Below are 20,194 nucleotides of genomic sequence, written 5' to 3' on the forward strand. Positions count from 1 at the left end.
AAGTCCTTTGTGTTAATGGTTTCCTCTTCCCCCTAGATGTTAAAGCATGGACGGGCTGGTGTCCCCATGGAAGTGATGGGACTGATGCTAGGGGAGTTTGTGGATGATTACACAGTCAGAGTTATTGATGTGTTTGCTATGCCTCAGTCTGGAACCGTAAGTCTTTTTTATTTTAACTGCATTTTCATGAGATAAAAATAATCATTGTTGTTTTTGTTTGCATAGAGAATAGAATTAAACCTGTGTGTCCCTTTACTTCCTCTATTAAGACACAATAAGTAGTGAAACAATTAGGGATGTACCACAGAGAACGGCACTTATGGCAAATTGACGAAAGTGCCATGACGGCCGAAAATTCAATGTATCCCAGCTTCTCTTCTCCCCGCTTGGCGCCGGTCTGTGTGCCTTCGGATGCAGCGCCGGTGCTCAGCGGGGAGGAGAGAAGATTTCAGGTTGCTGGCTCGGCCTCCTGTGTCAGGATGGAGAGAGGTTCGGGGAGGTGACAGCTGTAATCTGTCACAGGAGGTGGCGCTCTCCTCACACCTCCCGGCTCCGCCTCCTGTGTCAGGATGGGGAGCAGTGCTGGGCGGTGACCGCTTTGATCTGTCACAGGCGGTAAAGCTCTCCTCTCACACCTCCCGGCTCTGCCTCTTGTGTCAGGATGAAGAGCGGTGAGTGGGGGAGATCCCTGTGATCTGTCACAGGAGGCGGAGCTTTCCTCCCCCTAACGCCCGCCCCCTAGCCTATTCAGGATGGAGAGCGGAATACAAACACTTGCCGATCAGCTGAATGGTGTGTGTTTGTAAATAACTAGAAATAGTGTGCTGACTATGTACCAGTTATGAATGAATGGGAAGTGATCTATATCACTCCCTATTCATTCATGATTGTGGGCATAGTAAGTACACTATATCCACAATGTATGAATGAACTGGGGCACTCAGTATAGAGGATTCCTTTTCATGTATAACAGGGGCTGCACAAAAAGAGATTGTGGACTCTTGTGTCCTCAATTTCTTTTTCTTTTGTAAAAGGGAAATATCAGGGGTCTGTTTAGACCTCTAATATTTCCCTAGAGCCCCTGACACTAAAGAAAAAAAGAAAAGCAAAATTGTTAAAACATAATTTAACAATGTTTTTCATTTTATAACATTTTTAATAATTTTTATTCATTTTTTATTAAATATTTGTTACTTTACTTTTAGGGGCTTCGGGGAAATATTGGGGGTCTAAGCAGATCCCTGATATTTCCCTTTTAAAATAGAAAAAGAGATTGACGACACAGAGTCCTCAATCTCTTTTTCTGCAGCCTCTGTTATCAATGAACAGGAATCCTCTGAGTGTTCCTGTTCATTTATAACATGAGTGAGTATCTACAATCATGAATGAACAGGAGATGATGTTGATCACTTCCCATTCATTCATAATTGAGGATACAGTACACATACTATGTCCTTCATTATGTACAAAAACTCAGCGATCACTGATCAATGACTGCTTGTACCCGCTCTACATCCTCAAAAGTCCATATATCCCATTGCACTCCTGACCGGAGAATTCCCAATGTATCAGGGCGGGTGCAGCAGCAACAACGGATGCCTCCGTCAAAACAGAGTTTGCCTGAGGAAGAGTCTGCATTGTCCCGAAATGTTGCTAGAGGTGTTATCACTTGGGTCAATAAACTTATTGACTTGATCATTTGGAGTGCCGGTGACTTTATTATTTTTTTGTACGCTCTCATCCTGACATGCTGTCACAGGAGGCTGGGTGGGGCAGTGCAGGAGGAGAGCTCAGCCTCCTTTTGACAGCCCTGGCTGTCTCCACCCACACACCGCTCTCCAGATCTGTGACAGGAGGCTGAGCGATGTGGGAGGAGACGCCGGCCGCTCACAGCGCTCTTCACCTGTGACGGTTTCTCAGCGCAGCGCCCAGAGGGAGGAGAGAAATCAGGAATGCGCCGCTCTATCGGCCAGAAAATGGCACTTTCGGCAGTATGCCAAAAGTGCCATTTTCAGCAGATGTGTTTCGGCGGCTGATATATCGGTGCATCCCTACTGGTAATATTATTGCAGGGGGTTTTTTTTTCTTTTCTTTATTCGTTTGCTCTTGAGCATGACTTTGAATCTAGCTGCTTTTGGGAATTTTCATGAATAGATTTTTAAGCTTAAACTGCCTTTTCCACAATGCCATCGCTAATGTTTGGATTGGCCTTACTCATAACTGTGTAGGCTTTCTACAAAACTGTCATGTTGTCACAAATTGCTCCGTTTGCTAATTAACTTGATTTTAGAAGATGAATCCTGCTTCCTTTAACAGTTTTGTGTCTTGTTTTGTAACAGCAATAACCCTTTACCATTAGCTATCTGAACAGCTTGGTTTGCAACTATCATCCCCTGCTGCAAATATTGAGATAAATTGGGCATATTTTCATGATATGCATGTTGTTTTATTTTTAAAAATTGCAAAATCATGTTGTGTCATTCCCTCTAGCACAGATAAAGAGAAAAAACTGGGTTCATTGATGGAATTTTTGTCTCGTAGGGTGTTAGTGTCGAGGCAGTGGATCCTGTGTTTCAAGCCAAAATGTTGGACATGTTGAAACAGACCGGAAGGTAAGACTTTGCTTCTCTACCATGTATGTTTACAGGGCCGTCTTTAACGCAGGGCAAAGAGGGCACTTGGCCCGGGCCCAATCAAGGTTGTGGGGCCCAAATCATCTGCCCCTTGAGCCCGCTGCCCGCAGAAAATTTGCTGATCGGATCGCATAGTATAATACGTTATGGCAGCGGCTGCATACGGCAATGCCATAATGTATTGTCCTATGCGATCTGCACGATCGCATCCTAAAGGTAGCTCCTCCCCCGGCCCCTGCCCGCATAGCGTGACATGTCACACAGGCTTCACTGGAGGACGTGAGGCTGTGCGTACGGGTGCCTCACTCAGGACATCCGGAAAGAGGCCGACTGGCACCCTCAATGCCTCTCATACTGATGCCTCTCAGACTGAGAGGCTTTGAGGGTAGCCAAAAGTCCTGGAGCTGCTTATTATGTCCGTCCTCCTCTCCCTGTGGAGCCCCCAGCATGTTGCACAGTCGCCCCGGGCAGCACATTTGAATAACGCCTTCAATAACGCTGTATCATGTCAAATTACCAACAATCATGTCTCTGTTAAGTCTGATTATCTAATCATGTTAATTATGTCTAATCATTGTAATTCTATCAATCATGTTATTCACATATATATGAAGGACAGAACAGAAATGGAGTGAGCTTTTCAGGGAGATATACAATCATGTTGTTATTTTTTACAAAATCAATTCAATCATTTTATTAATTTAATACAAATAAATAATATATTTTTAGAAATGTATTGGTCTGGAAGTTGTCATTTAGATGCCTACAAAACCCCAGCTTTCCTTCTTTTTTTCTAAATAATTTCCCTTTAGGGGTGTGGCATCCACTGCACAGATCCAGGTCACCTAACTTTGAATTCATTATATTACTTGTGTTTTTGGGGTCCTGATTTCAGTTCTCACCTTGGGCACCATATGCATGGAGTTTTAACAATATGCTCTCTGTTTGTTTTCACTATGTTCTCAAATGTTTTTAAAGATGATCTCTGACCGGGGCAATCCCCCAGTAAATTTTACCCACTTCCTCTACCCATTCCACTAATAAAAAAAAAATGGCCTTATTGCTTACCTAAATATGTGGTCACGTAACATGCGTGGCCCAGAGTTATCTTTCTTTTGAATGTAGAGTTAGCGGGTCCTTTTTCAAGTATCACCATCACTTTCTAGTTATGTAGATGGTTCCCATTGGCTGAAAAATTCCATCAGTGGGATCATCTCTGATGATGATGATCTACAGTGTGATATACTGTATAGGCCAGTAATGGCGAACCTTTTTGAACCCGAGTGCCCAAACTGCGACACAAAATAAATGTATTTATCTCAAAGTGTCAGCACTGAAAATAAGTTTAGTATTGCAGTTTGGGCGCTCAGGTTTAAGAAACGTTCAACATCACTGCCTTAGGCAAAATAGAGAAACCCGCATATTCAAACATTAAGGCCCCATTCACACTGAGCAACACTCACCTGGGCAGATCCTGCAAAGCCCCCATGAGACCCTGAAGTCTGCCAGATCTCAGAGGGGCTGTGCAGGATCTGTGGTGGGCTTTGCAGGCGGCAGGGCACTCTACAGATCCTGCAGAGCTCCCCACATAACCTGCATAGACCCCCTGAGACCCTGCAGTCTGCCGGATCTCAGGGGTGCTGTGCAGGATCTGTGGTGGGCTTTGCAGGATCTGTGGGGGTGTTTGCAGGCTGCAAAGCCCCCCACAGATCCTGCACAGCCCCCTGAGATCTGGCAAAGCCCCCCACAGATCCTGCAGAGACCCCGCAGTCTGCCGGATCTCAGGGGGGCTTTGCAGGATCTGTGGGGGGTTTTGCAGGCTGCAAAGGCTGGACAATATTTTTTGGATCCATCCCAGCTGCAGCGTGGCTCTGCTCTGTCAGCATATAGCAGGCAATATTGCATGGGGGCGTGGTACTGCATTGAACTCATGTACTGCATGCACTATTTTTGCAGATCGCACTGGACCGGAACGCAGGCACTAATGTGCCACACGTTCGGGTGCCGGCGATTGCACGGTGGGTACTGGCTGTGGTGCCGTTGAGTTCAGTGCACAGCCACGCCTCCTCCTGCCCCAAAACAAAGTTAGCCGGCCGGGTTGCGTTCCAGAGGCCGAACGCACTCTTGATGTTGTGACAGGGCCCTCAATCATTGTGGCTCAGCATCACATGTGGGCGTTACCTAGGGCAATCTGTTAGCCATGGAACGCCCACTTCTCCAGACTGCCATCCACCCATCAAAGCATTTTGACTTTGCATAACTCCTATCAAGAGCTGGGCCACTGCTTACATCAGGGCTGAGGGCTCTTGAGAGGAAAACTGAGACAGGGTGCTGTGATGTTTTTAGGGAACTATGTACAGCACCCTGTGTCATCTAAAACCAAAAGCTTAAATACAAGTGCCACACTACACTACTATACAAATAATATATACAGCCCATCAATAATAATATCGTGAATATAAGAAAAAACTGTGATCACAGCAAACACACGATGTGATAAATATGATATTTCCTTCACAAAAGCAGGTGAGCCCCTTGTGCAGGAAATCTCATATTTATCACATAGTGAGTTTGCTGTGATCACAGTTTTTTCTTATATTCACATTATTATTGTTGATTGGAGTAGCATTTTTTTTTCTTTTTAGTAGTGTAGTATTTAAGTTTTTGGTTTGAGATAATACAAGATTTTAGTGCTCACAGCAGGGTATAATTATTGGCATAAGATAGAAATCTATTGTATGTGCAGCACCCTGCCACCCTCTCTCCAGGTTGATCTGTCTGCATTTCCAAGAGAAGTACAGAGACCCAGTGATGACCTTACTGGACTAAAATAAGTTATGAATGAAAACGGAGAAGTTTTTTTTTAAAAAGGCCACAAACATGTTGATGAGGGGGAGAGAGAGGAACCAGGGAAGGCAATAATATTAGCAAATAAAACTTAATTGTTAAACAATAAAATAACTAACAAGCCCAAATTTCACAGCATTTGGAGGTGGCATGTTCTCTTTATGGAGACATCAGGGGTCTGATATCTTTCCTGTCCTCCTATACAGATCATCAAGCACAGGCATTAGTTACTTTCCTTAGGTTGTTCCTGCTCTCTATCCTGACACTGTGCTGTTGTCCTAGGCCCCTGAGGAGCGGGGGACCCCGAAAGCCATGGGGGGGCGGGCCTTAGGCGTACAACAGCTGACTAGTGTAAGTAATCTGGGTGGCAGCCAGATCACTTGTGGTTGTAGCAGCCGTCTCTGCCTGACGACATAGGTTGCTAGGAAGCATGCGTTCCTAGCAACCAATGACTAAAGGGAAGGGAGGGCCCAAGCACCAGCGCAGGTCAGCAATCATATTCTGGACAGAATCACCACTTGGTCCGCCATTTAGTGATGGCTGATCTAAAGGATATTGTGCAGTTAGATTGTAACATACGTGATGAACTTTAGTTTCTTTGTGTCGGCAAAGGTTGTCAGGGCTTGCAGCTTGATCAGTCTTGTACATTTCACCAGACAGTTATGTAAGCTGGACACATAATCTCTCTTCAGTTGGAACTGGGTACCATAGCAATCGTTTGCCATGTGATCACTGTGATAACAATCTCAATGATCACAAGGCACAGAGGTGGTTCAATCTTGGTGCCTGAAGCCTCTGCTCTCCACTGGTTAATGACAGAAGCTTAGAATTGTGTGCAGGAGACAGTGTGCTGCATGGTAAGATTTTCTATTTTGCAGTTGCCCTCACACCCTGAGACGAATTTATCAAAACTGGAGCAAGCAAAATCTGGATCAGTTGCCCATGGCAACCAATCAGCTTCTCCCTTCAGTTTGCCCAGGTAAGATTTGAAAATGAGAGAGAACCTAATTGGCTGTAGTGCAAATCTGCTCCAAATATTGTCTGCTCCAGTTTTGATAAATTTATCCTCCCTGTGTTTTAATGATTTACACACCCAGTGCATTGTGTGAGTTATTATTTGTGAATTCCACGGAGTGTTTTTATCTGCAGTGCAATGCAGTGGGTTTTTTTTCTAAAAAGTGCCCCAGCACACCTTACCAGCGCAACTCAGTTCATGTGCTTTTAACTAGGGATGCACTGATACAGTTTTTTCAGTATCGAGTACCGATATTATTTACTTTTATTTTTTGGTACTCGCCGATACAGAGTAACATTGCCGTGTGCCCCGATTATCAGGAAGTTGGGCGGCGAAAGACTGGCTTCACTTGCCGAGGCTTCTTGGCTTCCTGACCAATCAGGAAGCCAGACGGCGTGTCATGAGGTGCCGTCCGGCTCGTTGGTCAGAAAGCCAGGCTGCCTAGCAACAAGTGTAGCCGGCTTTCTAGCCAATCAAGAATCCAGGAGGTAGGTAATAACCCACCTCCTGGCTTCCTTATTGCTCCATGCTCCCTCGGTACTGCCGTTAAGAGGGAGATCTCCCTCTGACCGGAAGTTCCGATATCAGAGGTAAGTCTCGGAGCATTTGGGCTAATAAGAGTACTTGCCCAAATACTCGGTATCGGTACCGATACTGGTATCGGCGCATCCCTACTTTTAACACTGCACAATGTACAGATATAAATAATCTGTGCGTTGAAAAGGTGCAGGGCCACTTTTTTTGTGTCCAAAGGCCTGCCTTAATCTGCAAACCTCAGTATACAAAGAAATCACATAGAATAGGGCCTTAATGGCGCTCATTTCTCTATGCTGGGAACCTCCTTTAAAATGCCAACTCCAGTTCCAGATGATTCCCCCCATGGTTTGAATCACTCTGGATTCTTGATGACCTTAGTTAATTTTGCCTACAGCACTTTGTGTGTTTACCTCTTTTTCCCAAGGCCACCTTCATTATGGCTTTGAAAAAAAGGAGTCAAAGGCATGCACGCAAACCTCTTTAGCAGAATTCATCAGTGGGATTAAGGTGCCAACATTGTCCAAAGCATTTAGGTGGGACCAAGCTTTTTTCATGGGACTATCTCTTCACTGGAGATCCCAGAATATTTTATTCTTCTTGCCAACAACCACAAAAAAATGAATTACATGTTGGCCTTGGATATAAGTGTCTCACCACTCAAATGGTTTTTTTTTTTTTTTTAGTAGATGCTGTAACCACCCAAAAGTTTGTTATATCTTTGAGGGACTCTATTAGAGAGATAGAGAGATCTCTGCGCTTGAGTTCCTGGGTTGAAGTGCCTACTGTCACCATTCTGAGAGGGACTGCACTCCCTCTTTGCTCCTTTTTATTTCATGTTATGCAAAATGCACCAGGGACTGGAATACACAAAGGTGGACAGGAACACAGTCCGTTATAATGGCATGGAGATTTCAGAGATAAAATATTTAACACTCAGAAGCCAAGAGCTTACTTAACCCACCAGGCTTTGTCTATTAGAAAAATATCACTTTTGGGTGAGTGACCCTTAAACATTAGTAAGCAGGAAATTGTACCGGTTCTTGCTTTTTATTCCTTTTTTTTTAATCAAGTATGTATACTTCAGAGCTGGTAGTAATTGATGGCTGCTTACCTTCTGTAAACAATTGTGAATGTTGTATTAGCTAAATACATACACAATGCTGGATTATAGCATTACTGCTCTCATAATCCTTTTGTGAAATGGGAAAACCAAACACTGCATCAATATAATAGTTCAGATATACAAATAGACGTATGGGATCCATAATATATGATACACTCCTCACTATATAGTACCACCACATCATGATCCCCACCTTCCATATTCCTTCTGCATTCTTGGAGAGAGCAGGGGTGATAACAGATCCACAAGGAAATCTCTGGGCACCATACATAAGAGTGGAACGTTTTAAACCAACAGTTGTAATTCTACAGCCTGTTAAGGTGTATATAGTCAAAATACATTTTTTGCTGTCTGTGTACCATAGGGGAGATTTCCATATACTTCCTTTCCTGGAGACACAGGAGAAGGTCAGAGGAAATCTCCACAAGTGCAGGGAATAGAGCGTTTAGTGTCTGGAACTCGCTGCCACAGTAAGTGATTTCGGCTAAGAGTGTGGAATCGTTAGAGAAGCTTTTGGACGATTTCCTGAGGGACCATAATATACAGGGGTACAGGTACTCTTAAGATGAGATGACACAGGGATCTATACATACGCACACATCAGCAGGACCATACACATGCATGCAATAGGTTGGATTTGATGGACTTATGTCTTTTATTCAACCTCAAATACTATGTAACACACACAGGGACCATGGGGAACAAAAGTAGCCCTCCTCCAGAAGGAAGGACAGTGTCAGCACCAATTCAGAGATGATTTGAGGATCTACAGCCGAGTGATACACAAATAAGATACATTTTTGTTATAAGTTAAGGTACTTAAATGCATTTTTAAGATTTAACTCTTGAGTTTAGTGTCACTCTAATTTAAACAAAACTTGAGGAAGGAAAATTTCACCTATGTTTTTACTTTGTTTATTTTTTAAAAACAAATGATTTTTTTTTTGTTCCCCCTCCTCCTATTCACCCTCCTTTCTTTTTTTGTTTTGCATGTAATTTTTATGAGAGGGGAAGCTGAAGATCTGCCGTCAGGACTGGTCTTTAATTGCTTTATTAGTAAACAGTTCTGTCTACTGAAATGTGCTCACACTAATTCCACGTATCATTTTTTATGCAGTTTTTTTTATCCTTTACCTCTCAACAGTTGTCATGTGGCATGTTCAAAATTCTTTTACTGCGAAGAAGGGAAGAAAAAAACTTCAAAATTAATGTTAGCAAAAGGCTCAGCAGCTGAGCGGAACAGTGCAAATTGCTTTTTGACTGGGTTCCTAGTTGTACTGCTGGTTTAATTGATATTTAAAGAGAAGATATTTACTCAAGTGCTGAAAGGGTAAAAACTGGCTCAGGGAAGGTGTGGTAACAGGGTGAAATCCTGAAAGCACGATCTACCATCGCTAATGTGTATCCCTTAATGATAGCACTCCTTTGTCACACTTATTCATGTTCATGCTTTCACAATGATACTATGGTGAATGTTCCTAATGGTGCCTGATTCACACCAATGAGTTTCCTGTTCCTTGTCCTAATTTATACCCCGTTAACTTAATGCCTCTTTTCATAGCTGGCTTATGTTTGGGAGTAAGAACGGTCTTTTTTTTTTTCGTTCCAGGCCCGAGATGGTGGTGGGTTGGTACCACAGTCACCCCGGCTTCGGTTGCTGGCTTTCTGGCGTCGATATCAACACCCAACAGAGCTTTGAAGCCTTATCGGAAAGAGCCGTAGCAGTGGTAGTGGATCCTATTCAGAGTGTAAAGGGAAAGGTACGGTACAAGCTGTTTTGTTGGTTAACACTATTTAATGCGTACTGTTCAGCCCCGAGCATTTACGCTCTTGCAAATCATTCCATGCTTCGCTGTACTTAACCACTCGCTGTTGCAAACTTCTTTCTTTTCAGCGTTTGAGCTGAAGCGTTCAATTAATACAATGCTTTGCTCCCAAGGGACTCGTTTGCCTCCACGATTAAGCTGGCTTTGGCGGCTCAGCTTAAACACGCCGGGCCCTTCACCTCATTGTTGCTTAATCGGTTGGATCCATGTTTTTTAAAGTGGGCTACTCGTATCGTTAGAGCCTGTTAGGATTACAGGGTCCTTATCCAATCACATCTGCTAAACCCCTAAACCACATGCTTGGAGTAGGGTTTTTTTTTTTAAATTATTATTTTGGTCGACAATTAACATTTCCTTAAAGACAACCGTCCCAACAAGCACCTTGGTGTTTTGTGTTTTTTTTGTCCCAAGGAAGCAGATGAATGATTTAAGTATGCCTAATGCATCTGAAAAGAAATTAACTTGCAAAGCATATTGGGTTGCAGTTATCCTTTGTTGAATTCTCTTTTGTTCTTGTTTGGTTCTTTCTTTTTTTTTTTTTTTATTTCGCTTCAGCCCCCATATGCCATTTTCCTATTTCCTGCCTCGTGACAGCAGGGTGCAGGTCTATTATCACCTTCACAGAGCTGTCTGCAAATGTGAGAGGCAATTCGATTTTGCTCAGCCACAGGGAGAGTGGATTAGAAAAACTCACAATCTCCCGAAATTGTCTTGAATGCTTTACTGCTTTAAAATACTGCTGAGGTGTCTTGTTGGAACATGTCACTTCCATTGTAATGTAAAATAATAGATATGATAAAAATGATCGCAATGCATTATTACCCAAGTTTTCCCTTCCCTCTTAAAATAACCCGTCATTATGTATCCCGCTAAACAGTGTACGCCGCAGCCCACTCGCAACCGCTTTCTGGTTCGCAGAAGCGCAAAGATGGCGAACGGACGTTATTTTTTTATTTCTGGGCGTTTGCAACGATTTGTAGTGAAGCGGGGGGGGGGAATGGATGGAGTCGTCATTTGTTTGTTGTGATTATTATATTAGCAAACTAATTATTACATTCTGAACGGCAGGAAGGTATTAGATGATCTGATCTCCAATAAATGAATGAACTAATTGGAGTGAGGTGTCATTTTGTATGGTAATGAAGTGCAGACATTCGGGGTAGTTTGAGATTACTATCATGCGATTAGATTTTAGACATGTTTGATAATCACAAAAATCAGATTCACTGAATTTAAATCTATGAAGCAACTGACGTCATAAATCAAATATGGTGTGAGTAGGTTAAAGGTTGCGGTAGCTTGAACACCAACAATTGGTCTTTTTTTTTTTTTTGAGGAGACTAATAATTAAAGTTATTCTGTCCACCTGTAACGCAAGATCGCAGCATTCTGTGGGGGCTTAAAGCAGGGCAGAAGTGGCTTTAATATTTAAAAATTGTGCTGCTTTTGCAGAGTTAGTGGCAGTGGAAAATTGTCCGTTTCGAAAGATTTTTTTTAGCTGAATTTCTGACTGTGAGTTGCAGTCAAGCGCTTGTAATGCTGCCCTATGCCTGGACTCTGCAGATAATGTTTCTATAATGTTTGCACAAGGATGTTACCATCATATTGTAGAAATCTGGATATTAAAAGAATAGGTGGCAAATATAATTTTTTTTAGCTACCAAGTTACTGTGTGTCCAAATGTTCTTCTTCTTCTTTTTTTTTTCCTTTTACACTTTAACTAAATCATGGACAACACCTTTTACTATTCGGAGGGTGGAAGGGATGAGCGAAGGTTTTTAAACTGAGCACCTAAGTGAAACAAATACTTTTTTGTGTTTTTTTTTTTTGCAACAGACGGCAAATATAGCGATTTGTAAATGTGGATGTGCAAAGGATATTTTTTATTTTCTTGAATGGAATGATACTTTTAAAATCAAGTAGAAAGTCACTCGCACTCCAAAACGATGCCCAGTCAATCTCTTTACTGACTATGGTAGTGTAACATCTCAAAGTGACGTTTCAGTAACATTGCTGTGAGATGTTACACTACCATAGTCAGTAAAGAGATTGACTGGGCATCGTTTTGGAGTGCGAGTGACTTTCTACTTGATTTTACTTGATCTGCAGAGGCATCTGCTGTCACTACTGCACCCACCCTACTATTGGGACTTCCGGTCAGGAGTGCGATGGGTTACATTTGGTCTTATGGAATGATACTTTGTCGCTAGTTTTAGTGCAGCTTTATTGCACAATGCCTTTTGTGTAAATACTGAGGTTTCAATAGCAGCTAATGGGTTTAGTGGGGCTTTTAGGAAAATGCATCGACAAGTCCTTAAAAATAATAACTTATTAGATTGATTATTTGGAATATTAGAGTTCATGAAATATTCACGACCTGTGCAGTTGCAGATTTATGTGCTTGAGGGATATCTGTTTGGTAGGTAATAGTGCTGTGTACAGTAAACCACTCTAATCTGATTTTTCTTGCAGTGTTTAGTTCTGTTTTTCTTTATATGATCCTTTACATTTTAATACAAAGACTAAAATACAATTTAAATAATATACTTTTTTCTTTATTTTTTTTCCCCACAAACTGCTTTTGTAGGATAAAGGTGCAATGCAGGGGTAGGCAACCTCTGCATTCCAGCTGTGTCGGAACTACAAATCCTGTCATGCCTATGGCTGTTAGTCTTGCAATGCACCATGGGATTTGGAGTGCCAAGGTTGCTTACCCCTGGTAAAATGCAAAAGCTTGGTAGGCAAAATGTGATGTACCAGCTGTAACAGTGTATCTAGCATACAATATTGAATTAATATCATGCTCCTTTGAGTCTGCATTTGTTTTAAGTATGTAAGAGGTCATATATCTTTTTACATTTATAGCATATCTCTGTTATATACCTATGCATAGGTGTTTGTTTTAGAGTGGGCCTTATTGAGGGCCTGTTCACACGACGTCCGTTTTCTGTGCTGACCTGATCCGTGCGCTCCTACACTAAAAATGTATCCCAATGTATCACTATGTGTTTTATGGACTACAGTTCTCACGTGCGCAGTCCGTTCAAGTTACGACAGAAAAATACTGCATGTCACATTTTGTATGGTCAGGAAACGGTCTGGAAAGGAAAAACGCATCAAACGCACTGCAGCTAACATACTGACAGCCCCACTCCAGCAAAAAAAAATATATATATATTTATTTTTTACTGGAACGCATCAAAAACGCATAGCACCGTGTCTGCTGATCCGGACCTGATCAGTACCTGAAACATAAAAATGTCCCTGCTTGCAGCATCTTTGGCATAGTTTCCATTAAGATAATTACCAATGGAAAAGAATGGTACCACATGGAAAATGCTTAAATTTATGGGCCCCTTTTAAGTACATAACACAACTGATTCAGGTCTCGGTCCTTGTTTAAACCATCGGAGCTTACACTCTAATGTCCCTGCCAATGTTCATAATGTTTTCTCACTAGGACCAAACTTTATCACAAAGAAAACAGCAGCTGTTTTACCGAAAACGATTGTTCACGTAATAAATATGAGGTTTCTAAGGCTTCCCTTCTCCGTGAATTATTTTTACACTTTGGCGAGCCAACCCAGGAGGGGGTTAAACCTTAGCTGCCACTTACAGGTATTTCCAAGTTGTTTAGTAAATAGAATTGGAGTGATGAATTCTCAAAGGAAAGGGGAAGAAAATGCACATACTCTGAGGAATCTCTTTCTATGGCTGAAATTGACATTGTATAAATAATTTGAATGTGCCTTAACTCTGAGCACACAATCACAGCAATGCAGTGATATTCATTTGGCATCAGTCAGTTTCGTTTCTTTGTGCTTTCCAGTGAAAATGGCATAAAAAGTCTGATTTGCCTGAATTTTTCATGTCGAGGGGCTTACAAGGGAAGAGGGATGATGTTTTTCCATCGTGGCTGCCTTGACGGTGCACGGCAGCAGAACTAACACACACAGGGTGCTCTCACAGGGTCACATGTTCACTTACATTTTTAAATATCCAGCAAGCTTTGCAAAAGGTTGATAGCCGATCTGTTGCAGGTGATAAAGATGTTTAGATGGGATATTTAGCGTTTTTCCCTCCTTATTCCACACCTGGCACATCAACAATGCTTGTGTGATCACGGAATACATTACAATGGCATGGTTGACTTCAAATCAGAACTGTGCATTCAGGTTACTTTGCTTGGTAAATGAAATGTAACATGTAAAAGCAACTGTCAGTCATTTTCAGTCGCTGTTATATAACAAGAAGAGCAGGAGAAGCTGACTTTAAATGAACACTAGAACTGTTTCCGATCAATTTTGTTTTTAATACTGTTTTAAAACATTTTTAATATTTTTTTTTATTTTTGATAACCATGTACATTTTTTGTTTTGCAAATAAACATTTTATACATGACAAAAGATTCCTAGAGCCATGTGGATTACCTACAGAGACAGCATAGCAAAATAAGCTGCCATTCAAACAAGGCTGTCTCTCACTGAGCCCTGCACTCCTCTGAGCCCTTCTGATGAGGGACGCCATTACTCTGACTCATCCAGCTCTATGTGTAGATTTTACCTTTGATAGATTGATCTCTTTAAAGAAGAGCTCTAGGCAATTTTTTAATTAACCGTTGCAGTGGGGATACCCCCGTACTGCAAGGGTTAACTGCTCGTTTTGGTCTAGGTGCAAAAATAGTTATACTCAACCAAACCGCCGAGATGGCCAGCTGTCAAAGCGCTCCCTCCAGCCTTAGTTCTCCTATGCTGCAGCGATGGTATATTCCTCGACATGCTCACGTTCTATATGTGTATAGAACATGATAACATCAGGATCCATAGACCTCTGCAGCAGAGGGAAGAGCTGGTCTAAGAACAACCTGTTGTTCGGAGGTTCGGTCGAGTACAACTTTGTTATTTTTGTATCTAGACGAAAATGAGAAGTTAATCCTTGCAGTGCGGGCGTAACCCCACTGCAAGGGGATATAATACATTTGCCTGGATTTCTTCTTTAACCCCTTCGTGACTGACGGCGTACGTCGCCAGCATCGGGGCTGTTTAAACAAGACTCCCGGCGACTTTTGCCGCCGGGACTCTGTTTAAAGTTGTAGAGCCGACCGTCTGCTTTACAACAGAAGCGATTCTGGCGACTTGCCTGTCGCCAGATCGCTTCTGTGTCACGAAGAAGGGAAAACAGTTTTTAAAATCTAATAATAATAATTAAAAAAATGTAAAAGTCCCCCCGCGAGCACGCGCGTTGCCACGTAAACACGCGTCGGGTGCGCCTACGTATGAAAACGACGAACGCGCTACACATGTTGGGTATCGCCGCGCACGCCGGAGTGAGAGCAATAATTCTAGGGCCAGTATTTTGTTGTATCTCTGAATGGATGACCTGTGGGGGCTTTTAAAGCGTCTTCTGTGGACTTTTTTTGGGTACTGCAGTTTTTCACCATTTCACGGACTCACGCAATTTGTAAACTGGGCATGTTGGGCATTGTTTTACTCGTTGTAATCTCATCTTTTATATTTCATTTAAAAAATTGGTATTTTGTTGTGTTTTGGGGCATTTAATTAAATGTATCACTAAATTGTTGGGTTTAATAAGGAGCACTAATATTGCGCAACATAAAAATTTGCAACTACCACCATTATATTGTATAGGGTCTTGACATTCAGAAAATATATAATGTGTGGGGGTTTTAGGTAATTTTCAGGCCTAAAATGTGGAATATAACATGGGTGCAAAAAATGAAAAAAAGGCCTCAGTCATGAAGTGGTTAAACAGAGTTATGGCAATGTGTGGTGGAGTGGGAGAGAACATTGAATGCCAGTGAGAGCACCCCCTGGTGGCTGGATAAAAAACTACTCGAGCCTATTTATCTTCTATAATAGCAAATCCAGGTGCTTTTCATAACAAGTGAAATGATGTGTCTGGGTAACATAAGGAAAATATTGGTAGTCACCTTCACCCAACCTGCTCTAACATATGCTTTAGAGGATGCCAGGCCGTGGGGGGACGTGATGCACATCTGGTGGACGTGCCCATTTGTGGCCAGATTCTGGTCTAAGATCTACAGACTCCTCTATTCCATCTTCAACATATCATTACCAAAGGACCCCTGGCAAGCCCTCCTCCATGTTAAAATTCTCCAATTCACGCGGCCCCAACGGCAATTGGCCAATTACATATTTTAAGCGGCTAAACAAACAATAGCCCATTCCTAGAAGAAACAAGCCATTTCATATCTTGAATTCCAACAGCGTATACAGGGGTTCTTTGTTAACAAACTTCTCTCTAGCATACTATTGGATACAAATCGGAGATTCCATGCCATATGGGACCCATGGTCCTCCATTTTCCTATCCACCCTTGATCCGATAACGCGATCCCTCATTTGCTAACCGCCCATCTCGCTGCGACCCCCGGTGGTGGACAGTTCTCCACTTTTCCCTTCTCTCTTCTCTTTAACTCTCATGACCTCACTCTGCTCCTCTTGCTCCTTACAACCCGGGACATCCCTAATTTCTAGGTATTGATTACCTCTCACACAGATCACATTACTTTCTAGTTGGAAATTCCTTTATCTGTTATTCTTCAGATCAGATACACCACCGATATCCCCCAACCACTCTCGCTGATGCCTCTCATCTTGTTACTTGCTACATTTGACTTGCTACAGCAGACTGATGACATTGTGTCATCCTAGAAAAAGCCACTTGACAGGAAATCTGCGTGTAATCAAACATACAAATTTTCTGTATATTGTTTCATGTCGGGAATGTCTTCATGCAGTTTCTAAAAGGTCAGCTTTGTTTCCGTATACTTATTTGCCACTGTTCCAAGTGTGGTTCAGCTACAACTTCTAGAACTCAATCAGGACTCGAGAGGATGCATTGAGAATTTTACAGGGATATTCACAGAAGGGTGAAGAGTTAGGAGAAAGCAGGAGAAGTGAACAATCTAGGACAACATAGCTGAGCTGGAAAGTGAGCTGAATTGGAGAATGTTTCCAAATCAGCTATGTTGTCCTAGATTGTTCACTTCTCCTGCCTTCTCAAACTCTTCCCCCTTTTGTGAATAGCCCCGTTAGTCAGTTTCAAACAGGATTTGTGTACTGATACATAATACTAATAAACGATAATACTAATGCAAGTCTATATGATGCAGCTAGGATGGATTTTATTAAAATGCACATACCAATGTAAAGAATAGACCTTTTATGTTTAGCTTATTATTTCCCTGTTCAGCTAATGCTGGCAACTGAGCTTGCAGATAGCGTTATAATATAGATGTAAGGTATATAGTAATATTTGTTAATGTCTGTATACTTCCCCCTATATTGATACAACAGATGATGATTAGCATATTTATGTTTGTTGTGAGGGAAGCATAATTCTCAGCAAGTATCTGGCATAGCAAGGGGGTGCTGGTGCATTCCAGCATTGCTGTGGGAGGTTAGCTCTGCCTTTAAAAGTACACTTACCATTAAATAACATCTCCAGAAATCCGTCATCAAGCTGCTAACATTATCTTGGAAACACCGTTCCTGTAGGTCAGTAAGCCCGTTCATTGAATTGCAGAAATGTATGGTTTTCCCATCTCATAGGCTGGAGGTTGGACCCCTATTATTTAAGGTATACAGGAGTTTTATTAACATAGAGAGAGCAAGGTTAAGGTTTAGTAATCTGTAGAAACCAGTTAAAGATTACATTCAGTGGTAACAACTGGTCGTAACTGGAAGGTTGTGACTGTAATGGATTATGGGTCATAATTCAGACACTTGAATTATGGGTCTATCACCACTATTCACTCCATGTCCCATGAACAATCTAGGACAACATAGCTGAGCTGGAAAGTGAGCTGAATTGGAGAATGTTTCCAAATCAGCTATGTTGTCCTAGATTGTTCACTTCTCCTGCCTTCTCAAACTCTTCCCCCTTTTGTGAATAGCCCCGTTAGTCAGTTTCAAACAGGATTTGTGTACTGATACATAATACTAATAAACGATAATACTAATGCAAGTCTATATGATGCAGCTAGGATGGATTTTATTAAAATGCACATACCAATGTAAAGAATAGACCTTTTATGTTTAGCTTATTATTTCCCTGTTCAGCTAATGCTGGCAACTGAGCTTGCAGATAGCGTTATAATATAGATGTAAGGTATATAGTAATATTTGTTAATGTCTGTATACTTCCCCCTATATTGATACAACAGATGATGATTAGCATATTTATGTTTGTTGTGAGGGAAGCATAATTCTCAGCAAGTATCTGGCATAGCAAGGGGGTGCTGGTGCATTCCAGCATTGCTGTGGGAGGTTAGCTCTGCCTTTAAAAGTACACTTACCATTAAATAACATCTCCAGAAATCCGTCATCAAGCTGCTAACATTATCTTGGAAACACCGTTCCTGTAGGTCAGTAAGCCCGTTCATTGAATTGCAGAAATGTATGGTTTTCCCATCTCATAGGCTGGAGGTTGGACCCCTATTATTTAAGGTATACAGGAGTTTTATTAACATAGAGAGAGCAAGGTTAAGGTTTAGTAATCTGTAGAAACCAGTTAAAGATTACATTCAGTGGTAACAACTGGTCGTAACTGGAAGGTTGTGACTGTAATGGATTATGGGTCATAATTCAGACACTTGAATTATGGGTCTATCACCACTATTCACTCCATGTCCCCCATTACTATGAAGGAAGTACAATGTATCATCTTTGATTTTTATGAGCTAAGATGAATAGAAATTGGTTGGAATTTTCCAGGCAGACTGCTTTCTAGCAACGTAGATACCGCTGATCGCTATTGTGTCCTTATTCGAATGGGTTGAGAAGAGTGTAAACTGTCAGCTTCCACATTAGTAGAGAGGCCCAATAGCCTTCTATGACCCTGGCAGAAGGTTTCTTGAAGCGTGATACAGGTTTTCTTGCTTCATGATGACCAATCACAATTGTTCTTCAACAGGCAGATTCAGTTGTACTAAATGTAAGTGTAGCTTAGACTTTTCACAGCCATGGTGCAATGACTCCACTCTACCGATCAGAGCAACGTGCTGTAGAAGAATGAATTAACTCTTCATTATTCTACTACACCAAAAGGCATAGCCAAGTAAACATTTGTTAAAAATTGGTAAACATAAACCAGTACAAGAATATAAAGAGAAACAAGGAAACCTCAATTGGGGTTTAAACACTGCATAATAATGGGGTCTTGTGATGCCCATTAGCTGCTATAGAGTTGGTAACATGGCCCCAAAACAGCTTGTTTTAAATACTTCCTATGAAACTTACAAGGTGTTCAGATTACAGCTCTCACAGTATATTGCCCCGTTTATTTGTGTTTTAGGCTTTTATCACACACCAGTGGATTGCACTCATCGCTGTAACATTTGTGTCACATTCTTTTAATGCCGTGAGAAGCGATAAATTACTTGCCATTATTTTCTGCTGGAATTCTTCTGTAGCCTTGTGACTTGTCTCGATTACTACTAAGCTGGTGTTATGTCTCTGGATGCCAGCACAGGAAGAGCTGAAAAAGGTCTCTACATGGCGGTCTAGGTTTCTTTTTTTTCTGTACCATGAAAATATCCGATAAAATTGGAAACGGTACCATTCTAGATGTACAACACAGGCGGTCATATACCACACAGAACAGAGGTGGTGAAAGTATGCTTAACTGTTGTAGTGAAACAATTGCGGCCTGTCCATTGCGATATCCAGCTGTATTATGCGAGTGTATGGTAAAGACTTGTTTAGGTGCATAACATTCAAACATAGTAACGTTATCAAAAATCTAAATTAAATTCTCACTGGTGACCTTAAAATGCTATATAATTTAGGGTTTGGGGATAAGCCTTTTTTTTTTTTGCACCCTGTAGAATAAAATGGTGGCAGTTGCAAATTTTTATGTTGCACAACATTAGCGCAACTTATCAAACCCAAGAATGTTGTGAAAAATGCACTTAAGTTAAACATGAGGTTACAACGTGTAAATAGATACCCAACATGCCCAGGTTAAACATTTTGTGCGTTCATGAAACTGCAACAGAATTCAGTACACCCTAAAAAGTCCATAGATGACGCTTTAAAAGGTCAGGTCATCAGTAATGATGGCAGATCTAGAGGCAGAGCCAGCCCTATCCGCCCCCCTGCCCCGTCCGTTCCCCCAGTCAGCGCTGGAGGATCGGATAGGGGGGGGGGGGGGGGCCGTGCGGGGGGGCC

General features: G+C 41.8%; 1 protein-coding gene across 2 annotated transcripts in view; it reads left to right on the plus strand.

Annotated features, from left to right (window-relative positions):
* Positions 1 to 20,194, plus strand: part of PSMD14 (proteasome 26S subunit, non-ATPase 14) — a 90,015-nt gene that overhangs the window by 43,970 nt on the left and 25,851 nt on the right. For both annotated transcript variants that reach the window (XM_018556687.1, XM_018556689.1), the window contains 3 exons: positions 37 to 156; positions 2,542 to 2,612; positions 9,765 to 9,915. In XM_018556687.1, the coding sequence (XP_018412189.1) occupies positions 37 to 156; positions 2,542 to 2,612; positions 9,765 to 9,915 (342 nt within the window). The remainder of the gene's footprint in view (positions 1 to 36; positions 157 to 2,541; positions 2,613 to 9,764; positions 9,916 to 20,194) is intronic.

The sequence above is a fragment of the Nanorana parkeri genome, unplaced genomic scaffold (genome assembly GCF_000935625.1).
Source record: "Nanorana parkeri isolate BGI_ZX_2015 unplaced genomic scaffold, ASM93562v1 scaffold247, whole genome shotgun sequence".
Lineage (NCBI taxonomy): Eukaryota > Metazoa > Chordata > Amphibia > Anura > Dicroglossidae > Nanorana > Nanorana parkeri.